This window comes from Ursus americanus, chromosome 8, assembly GCF_024610735.1.
Source record: "Ursus americanus isolate L20-20 chromosome 8, mUrsAme1.1.p, whole genome shotgun sequence".
In the NCBI taxonomy this organism is placed as follows: Eukaryota; Metazoa; Chordata; class Mammalia; order Carnivora; family Ursidae; genus Ursus; species Ursus americanus.
The window spans coordinates 30183913-30193790 of NC_142134.1; the positions used below are offsets into that span (position 1 = coordinate 30183913).

The window sequence follows — 9878 nt, forward strand, 5'->3', positions numbered from 1 at the left end:
TTGATCCAATATAAAATCATGTCTATTGCTTGTTAGTTGATGTTCACAGAGTCAAGAAACAGAATTATGGATGGTCTTGCATTACTAAAATTTTAAAAATTAGTTATGAGCTTCATGGCTTCCTTTGATCTTATAATTTGAATATAAGAAAACTGGAAAGGGATTTTGAAATCTTCTAGTTCAAGTTTCCCATATAGTAAATGAGAAAAAGAAAGATAAATGAAGGAAAAATTTGGATGTCTTGATATTGGCCTATTGCTGTTTCTACCTCAGCAAGGTGTTATATCTGAAGATTCTACAGACAGTTATTGTCTGTTCTACATAGGAAATAAAACAGCATCACTAACCAGAATTTATCAGTTTTGATCTCATGGTAGATTTTATATGTATCTGAAGCCATATAGTTATTTCAAGCCATACAGTGGAGTTAATGTTTACAAAGTCTTAGATTTTATTGTAATTGACCTCTATGATTCCACATTTATTATATAGTTTAACTTTTGCACTTGTAGGTGTGGAGGAGTTGAAAAAAATGCAGCCTCCTCGATTAGTGAAAACACACCTGCCTGTTCAACTTCTCCCTTCTTCATTTTGGAAAAATAACTGCAAGGTAGCAACATTTAAAGAAAAAAATCCTTATTTGTGTTGAAATTTCCTTTGCTCATTATGTAGAAATTATGATGGGATATTGCAATCCCTGGATAAATCACTGCAAAAATAATAGTATGGTCCCTATACCCAAGGATTGAAATAACACCGACGGACACCAGTGCTATTGATATATAGATATAGACTTAGTGCCCAAGCACTGAGAATCTCTCAGGTATTCTGTCCGCTAAAATGTCTGTCTTTCTGTCTAAATCTCTTTACTTAGTATCTACTTTTAAATATTTAACATCCAAATATTTAAATAATGTTAGAACTGCTTCTTCATGAATTCAATATAATTATAATTTACAAATATGGATTTATAATTATATATTTTTTATATTATTTATATATATAATGGGTTCATTTTAGGCTTCTTTTTAAAATAACCATTTTATTTTTATTTTTATTTATTTATTTATTTTTAAAGATTTTATTTATTTATTTGACAGAGATAGAGACAGCCAGCGAGAGAGGGAACACAAGCAGGGGGAGTGGGAGAGGAAGAAGCAGGCTCCCAGCGGAGGAGCCTGATGTGGGGCTCGATCCCATAACGCTGAGATCACGCCCTGAGCCAAAGGCAGACGCTTAACCGCTGTGCCACCCAGGCGCCCCTAAAATAACCATTTTAATTCAAGTATAACATATATGGAGAAAAGTACATAAATCTTAGGCCTACGGCTTGATGAATTTTTACAGAGTAAGCATTCCCATGAAACCAGCACCCAGATCAGGAAATTGAACATTACCAGCACCCCAACAGCCCTGCTTCTTCACACCCTGGGCAACAATCCCTATCTTCAAAGATAACCACTATCCTGAATGTTTTTATTATAGTTTGCCTGTCATAGGAAAGTATGTAATCTTGAATATTTAACTTATTTCATTTAACACAATATTTATGAGATCAAGTCTTATCATGCTGTCACCCTGTTTTTTTTTTGTTTTTTTTGTTTTTTTTGTTTTTTTTTTTTTTTAATGTAGCCTGCTGGATCACAAAATGTGGTACCCTGAGCAAAAGTAGCATGTGAGAGAAGCAAATCTCAGGCCCAATTCAGACCTACTGAATCAAAGATCATGGGAATGAGGTCCAGAAATCTGAGTTTTAGTAAAACCTCCAGGTGAATTTGAGTCATGCTCATGTTTGAGAACCACTAATATAAGGAATTCCATTATGTCTACGTGAATATTTCACAACCAACTTACTCACAGGACTATCAATGGACAGTTGGGTAGTTGCTAGTTGTCAGTAACTAAAATAGTACTTCAATGCACATTCTATCTACACTGAGGCAAGTGGAAGCAGTCCTCACTAAAGAACTTAGAGGTGATGATATTAGAAGAAAACAGTTGGCTCATTACCATAGTCTCTTGGTATCAAACTAGGAAGTTATTGGAAATGTTTATCTCAAGAAATTACATCAGCAACAATCTCAACTCTTAGAACTCTATACTCAATCTTTCGAAAAACCTCTTTCCACCCAATCCCTTCTTATCCCAGAAAATGAGAACTACTCTCAGTGACTCGGGGATATAAAATTTCCCATTTCCTTTTCCCATCAACTGGAAGACAAGAAGAAAACTGTTTCTAATTAGAGGAAAGGAGATTTCTTCCTGAATGCATTTTCCCTTAGGGATTTATTTACTGCGTGGGTGCCTGGGCCCTCAGTATTATTAGATGTACTTTAGGGGAGAAGTAAGCTTAATGGATTTCAGTGGACTTGTCTGAAAACCTAATCACCACTGAGACATAACAATGTCATATCTATTGGGAAATATGCTCAAAATTTCTGTTTCCAAGCAGATTTTAGGGATCTATAATAAAATAAATTTTAATATCACACCAAATCAGCAATGCTTGTTATGTGATCATGAACAGAATGAAGAAGGTTTAATCATTATTGATTAAATGTACCCAAATAGTAATTTATTTTCAATTAAAAATAGGGCATTTTTCAGCTTTAAAAATTTTACTTTAGGGGCACCTGGGTGGCTCAGTAGGTTAAGTGTCCAACTCTTGATTTCAGCTCATGTCATCTCAGGACCATGAGATGGAGCCCCACAATGGGCTCTGTGCTGAGCGTGGAGCCTGCTTAAGATTATCTCTCTTCCCCTCTCTCTGCACCTCCCCCCAATTCATGCGCACATGCTCTCTCTCTCTCTCTTTAAAAAAAATTAATAATGAAAAAATTTTTAAAAAGTTTATCTTTTTGTTTTGTAACTTTTATGTTTCTTTTTGTATGTTTTAATAAGTGATACAGAAAAATATTCTAAATTTAAGAACAATATTAGCTCATTTTTGTTAATTTAATACTTACTGTAATTCTTATGATACTTGGTTTTCTGTGTTTTAAGAGATATTCTTTTCAAAATCTAAAAAGGAAATACAAAAGAGAAATAAGCATTCTTTCAAGATAAGCAAAAGTTTACAAACTATTAAATAATATAAGTGAAATGACGACTTCCCATATCTCCCCACAGATTGTCTATGTGGCAAGAAATGCTAAGGACGTGGCTGTGTCTTACTATTATTTCTACCAGATGGCAAAATTACACCCAGAGCCTGGCACCTGGGAGGAGTTCCTGGATAAATTCATCACTGGGAATGGTGGGTCCAACTCTTACTTTAATCAAGGAATTCTCTATGAAGAGTCTTTTTTCAAAGAGATAGAAAGGTCAAATTTAAATCTGTGTTTATTATAAACCTAATATGTGCCCAACACTCTACTACTGTTTTAGGAAGACTATAGAGGAAGCAGAATACATAGTTGTCTCTTCCCTCTAAGAACTTTTGGGGACTATGTAATGCAAATATTTCAGTTCTTAGTCTTATTGTTTCGTTAGTGCTTAGTGATGACCGTTTTCTTCTCTTACTGTGCATCTGTTGTATTGTTTTGATTTTATGCATATTTCTTGGACTCTCTTTTCTCTACCATTCCCTTATTTTTATTATATACACTGAAAATTCTTGGCTAAAGATTTTATCCTCAAGTTTCTGTTTCTCTACCTGTACATTCTCTCTTTCAGGGAAACATATTTATGCCAATAGTAGTAGCTCTACTTAAAGTTTTCATATAAACATTCTTCTATAAAAACTATCTTTTCAAGGCAAGAACATCTCAATAATATCTTGCAAATTTTTACTCCCAATGCTTCTTGGACTATTCTCTGTCCATAGAATGTCTACTTATTCTTATTATTATCAAAACCCAATTCTTCTTCTTAGATCCAAATATACTCTTCTTCCTCTGCAACCCTTTCTTAACCTCTACATCCCTATGATTTTCTCTCCCTTTCTCTTTCTTCTATGAACTTCCCTGCCACTCTTTTCCAAATAGATTGCAAATTCAGTAAGAACAGGGGGAATTATCCTGCCATCCCTCTTTCTTGAACTAATAAGTGTGTTTGTGTTGATAATGATGACTTGGAATAATATCTAACAATTCTTTATGTGAATAGTTTTAATTTTCCAAACATTATATCTTCCAATTTAGTGGCTTTTGGTTCTTGGTATGACCATGTGAAGGGCTGGTGGGAGAAGAGGAATGATTATCGTATCCTTTACCTATTCTATGAAGACATGAAAGAGGTGAGGCAATTATAAATTTTTTAATTATTTTTAAGGAAACCTAAGATTCATCTTTTTTTTGTTCTTAATCATTTTCCTTTCTTCTTAATCTATAAATATTACTAATCCACTCTCCTGGTAACTCTGCCTTGAAAATGGATCTTTTACTCAACTACTTTTTTTCTAGTACTACTGCCTCCTGCTCTACTTCAGGCATCTAACTTGACTTATTTGGAGTACCTCATTTTCCTTCAATTGTCCACTCAGAGAAAATGATCTTGAAACCTAAATGAGAGTATGCCCACTGCCTTCTTCAAATATGCCAATGATTTCTGCCTCTACATGAAATACAAAATCATTAAGACAATTTAGAGTGGGGAAAACATGTAATTTAATTTATAAAACATCTTGTTTTTATTTTTTCATCTTCTATCTGGTTATTAGCATGAAAATTAATTCACTCTCTAATTTGATAAAAAATTTATCCTGATCTGATTATTTAAATAGTCTATTTAAGAAATGTTCCATGTCTCTTAAATTGAATGTTTCAGGAAGCTTGTCCACACCTAAATTCCTTTAGATAACAATGACTACCCTTCATTTCTTATTTGGGAAATCTGTTCTATAGTTTCTAGGGAAACCACTTTACCCAGCTAAGGTGACCCCCTCTGTCAGATTTGTTAGTTAAATTCCCAGCTTCTTCTACATCTTGTTTAAAGCATTTTTTTTACCTGCCACTCTGGATTAAGGGGTGACATATTACCCTAATTATGTGTCTAGAAGCAACAAGTAGCGGTTGGGGAGGATCTTGAAGAGGATAGGTGTTATCTGGAAAGAAAACTTCGCACATTAGATATAATAAGGTCTTTAAGCAAAAGAAGTTTAGTCTCCTCAAATATGGAAGGAGAATCTACATCTGTTGGTGGAAAAGGCTCAAAATTACTCAAGAGTTCCAGAGTCACTGTGCCATCAAATCCACCCCAAATATTCCCATTCCAAGCCTGCGCAATGTACCTTTTCCCCAACACTCTTCCATTTAACTTTCACAGGATAGACCTGACACAACTGGGATTTCACTGTGATTGATTCTTCCCCTTGAATAATTAAGATGTGTATCTGATTTCCACCAAGTTCATTTCTGTTTCTACAAGAAACAGATTCTTTTAGAGCCACTATAGAAACTTTGTGGTTCTGTTTCCATGAATTCGGATGGGTACCTCAATAAAGCTAAACAGATTACCTTTCTGCCTGATCTCACGAGGTCACTAAGATTCTGGCTCCCAACCTCAGTTTGGTTTGGGCCACCAAGAAGATCACCTCTCCAATGGGTAATAGGGCACAAACTATTTGGCATGAATGCTACTCTTTCACTGTTCTTACATGCTATCCTAAGGAGTCTGAAACATACTATAGTTCCTGATCTTAGAGGAACAGCTATCAGCTTTCCATCATTGAGTGTATTAGCTGTGACCTTGTCATATATGGCCTGTTTTATTTTTGTCAAATGCTTTTTTGCATCTTTTGAAATGATCATAAGATTTTCATCCTTCCTTTTGTTAATGTGATATATCACATTGATTGATTTGCTGATATTGAACCACTTCTGTATCACTGGAATAAAACCCATTTGATCATGGTATACAAACCTTTTAATGTGCTGTTGAATTTTGTTTGCTAGCATTTCATTCAGGATTTTTGCATTGATGTTCATCAGAGATATTAGCCTTTTATTTTTTTGTGTTGTTCTCATCTGGTTTTGGGTAATGCTGGCCTTGTAAAATGTTTTTGGAATTATTACTCCCTCTTCTACTTTTTGGAAGAGTTCGAGAATCATGGGAATGGGTATTAATTATTCTTTAAATGTTTGGTAGGTAAGGGTGCCTGGGTCAGTCCATTAAGCATCTGCTTTGCACTCAGTTCATGATCCCAGGGTCCTGCATCTGACTCCCTGCTCAGCAAAGAGTCTGCTTCTCCCTTTCCCTCAGCACCTCTTCCTCTCCTACCGTTCATGTTCTCTCTCACTATCATTCTCTCTAATATAAATAAATAAAATCTTAAAAAAATGTTTGGTAGGTGATCTATTCTTCATATTAGATATGATTTAAAAAAGGAGATCAAGGATTTTGAAAATTATACCTTATGATAATAGTAGCTTGCTTTATTACCATTTGTTATCCTACAGGTTAATTCTTATTTGAGTGTGAAAGATTTTTTTTGCATTTTTTGAAACAAAATTATGGGTATTAAGGAGGGCACTTGCTATGATGAGCACTGGGTATTATATGTAAGAGATGCATCTGAAACCAATATTATACTCTATGTTAACTAACTAGAATTTGAATAAAAATTTGAAAAAGAAAAAAACCAAACAAACAAAATTTACTCTTCCTTTTAGCAGATGGTTGCCTGGCCAAGAATAGGATGTGTACTTTGGAAAGCAAAATGAACAGTGCACATAAAAATACAAAATCCTTTCTTTCACCACATTGACATATGTAGAACTTTATTAAATACATTGCCTATTTCATGACTAAATCTGCCTGAAATAATTCTTTTTCTTTATAATTTTTTTAGGATCCAAAGCATGAAATTCAGAAGTTGTTGAAGTTTCTAGACAAAGATCTATCAGAAGAAACAGTGGATAAAATCCTCTATCATAGCTCTTTCAATGTGATGAAGCAGAATCCAAGTGCAAATTACAGCACTGTACCAGATTTTGATATGGATCATTCTGTATCTCCCTTCATGAGAAAGGGTGAGAAATCATATATTAGTTTCTATACAACTTGCTAATTACAGTTATGGAGAGTGTAGGTGGGAAGCAAAGAGCAATATTATAGGAAAAGGAAAGAGATTGAGTATGCTGGCAAGAAAAAAAATAGGAACAAAAAAAACCTTAAGGGAAATAATTTGTGGCAAATAAACTATAATTTCTATAAGCCTAACAGGTAAGACAGACCTTCTAATGAGAAATGTTTACTCAAGAGCCTATGCATTGATAAGCATGGGTCTTGGCATCCTTTGGTGTATCAGAAGAATGCCTTCCATTTGTCTGAACTCTCTAGATATGCTTCATATTCCTTAAAATTTTTGCTGTGGTGGGTAGCCAGCTTAAATGATGTTAAGCATACCAAATGAATAATGAAAAGCGTCAATTCCTTGAGGTTGTTATGATATTGTAAATCATTGCATCCTCAACATTATCTCAATGTATAGCTAGCATCTTGGCCAAAAATAGTCCCTTAATAAAGATGTGTTGTATGTAAGAGAGAGAGAGAAAAAGAGAGAGAGAGAAGGAGATATTCTGTTAATTGTGTATGTATTTGTTTTGCTATAAAACAAACAACTCCAAGGGGCACCTGGGTGGCTCCGTAGGTTAAGTGTCTGCCTTCAGCTCAGGTCATGATCCCAGGGTCATGGGCTTTCTGCTCTGCGGGGAGCCTGCTTCTCCCTCTGACCCTCCTCCTGCTTTGGTCTTTCATTGTCTCTCTTGTTCAAATGAATAAATAAAATCTAAAAAAAAACAAACAAACAAAAGCCACAAAACAAAACAAAACAAAAAAACAAAAACCCACAACAACTCCAAGAATCTCAGTGGCTTAAAACCACAAGTTTTCTTTTTTGTCTAATGTTGCTGAATGTTGGCCACCAGTGGCTGGGGCAGTTTTGTTTGCTCTTTTTGATTCTGATCAGTTTTACTTGACTTTCATGGTCTCAGCCTCTTACGTCTTCTCTTTCTGAAACACAGGCTGAAAAAGGCACCCATTTGTGGGATATGCCCAATATCATAGTAGACAGGAAGAGCAGGAGAGGCGTTGGAAACTTGCAATGTCTTTAAAGTTTCTGTTTAGATGTGGTATATATTGGACATATTCAAATTCCATTAACCAAAGCATATCCAAAATCCAAGCCCAAACTTAATGAGGCAAAGAGGAATCACACAACACATGTCAGTGGGCAAAGTGTAAAATCTTACAGTAGAGAGTGAATAATTATTAAAATAATCTAAGACAGTTTTGGAGAAACAAGTATTTTGGTAACAGCTTATATAGGGACTATTAAGGGTAATTTCATTAATTATGATGTGTCTTCGTGCATCCCAGAGATTTGTTTCATTTATTTTTTTTTAGAAAGTTAGAAAGTAGGCCATGGACAAGTCTTTCTAGGAATTTCTGGATCTCAGCCAGGTATGATTTTGGTTCCCAGGGAATGTTTGGCAACATCCAAAGACATTTTGAGAGTCATGACTAAGGGTGTGCTGTAGGCATCTGATCTGTACAGGCTGAGGATGCCACTAATCACACTGTAATGTACAGGGCAGTCTCACGTCTGCCCAGCCAACAGTCTGGCTGCTGATGTCAACAGCAGCAATATAAACAAATAAAATAAAATGCCAAAGTTGAGAAATTCTGGAACGGATTAACAAAGTTATCTTGGCATGTTTTCTTCCCTGCCCCCTTTTTCCCCCTAAAACTCAGCTTGCAAATGACTTCTAGATTACCTGTGAGAAATGGCATTGTTTTTATCAGATATTCTTTGCAAATGCTACACCTTCTGTCCTTCCTTCAAGGTTTTAAGATACGGTTAGTCTTTTGAAAATTGAGCTATCCTGTAATAATATATATGTTTAATTACATTTAACCCACTCATTTCCAAATCTTGCTTGATCATAGAAATTTTTTTTCATAAATTATCACTTGACACTGGAAAATATAGTTTTAAAAGGACTGAAAAATTCTCTGTTTTTTGGTAACAAAGCTCTTGAGGCCAAAGAATAAAGATTTTGAGACACTGGATTTTCTCCCAGTGACATTTCTTGAAATATTGAAGGGATTACTTCTTTATATAAGCTACTGGAAAAATCCATGATTTTGTTTTTTTTTTTTTGTTTGTTTGTTTGTTTTTTGAAAACTAAGAAGGTCCAAGAGTTTGGGAGTGAGGAATGGAATTATGGAGCAGATATGAAAAAGTTAAAGGTTTAAAAACACACATGTGGGAATTCAAACGAAAACTGATCTAAGAAGGAAATTTTATAGTAGTCTCAAATGTACCACTTTATCTTTCTTTACAGGTATTTCAGGAGATTGGAAAAACCAGTTCACTGTAGCCCAGTATGAAAGATTTGAAAAAGATTATGAAAAGAAAATGAAAGGGTCTACACTGCGGTTTCGTTCAGAGATTTAAGAAATCCTGTTCTTTCTCTGACTCCTTTAGCTGGCACTTAAATTAAAAGAAAAACAATTCCTTCGAGCATTTAGTGACAAAAATTCTGTATGTTGATATTTCTGTATTTACTAATATTTATGCTTTGTAATAGAATATTCAAAGAATTTCAAAGTCTACGTATGAAAAACCAATACTGTCGCTATGATTTTAATCACCTTCGACAATGTTCTTAAAGACAGAATAATAAAATGAAGTTTAAAATCTATAAATATACCTGCTTTATTTTTTAAATTCAAGTTCTGGGTCATTGGACTTGCAAAAAAGATAATTAGGGGGATCTTCAAGATGGATAGATTAGAACCAAAATATTCCCTTAAAAAGGCTTTAATTTCTCTAGTTATATGCTTAGAATGATGCCAGTGTAATACAAGGATGATGACATTTTTGTGCAAGGAGTTCACTGAAAAGTATTGCCCTAGAATGGTTTACTGTAGAT

The 9878-nt window shown here is 34.6% G+C and overlaps 1 protein-coding gene across 2 annotated transcripts in view; it reads left to right on the forward strand.

The window, feature by feature from the left end:
* The window catches only part of LOC123786752 (sulfotransferase 1 family member D1), a 35461-nt gene extending 25801 nt beyond the window's left edge, over positions 1-9660 (forward strand). Inside the window, exons 3-7 of one of the 2 annotated variants that reach the window (XM_045789131.2) lie at positions 513-610; positions 3130-3256; positions 4143-4237; positions 6791-6971; positions 9288-9660. In XM_045789131.2, coding sequence (XP_045645087.2) covers positions 513-610; positions 3130-3256; positions 4143-4237; positions 6791-6971; positions 9288-9400 — 614 coding nt within the window. In that variant the 3' untranslated portion in view covers positions 9401-9660. The remainder of the gene's footprint in view (positions 1-512; positions 611-3129; positions 3257-4142; positions 4238-6790; positions 6972-9287) is intronic. The other variant, XM_045789128.2, reaches the window with a different exon arrangement.
* The last annotated feature ends 218 nt before the right edge of the window (positions 9661-9878 follow it).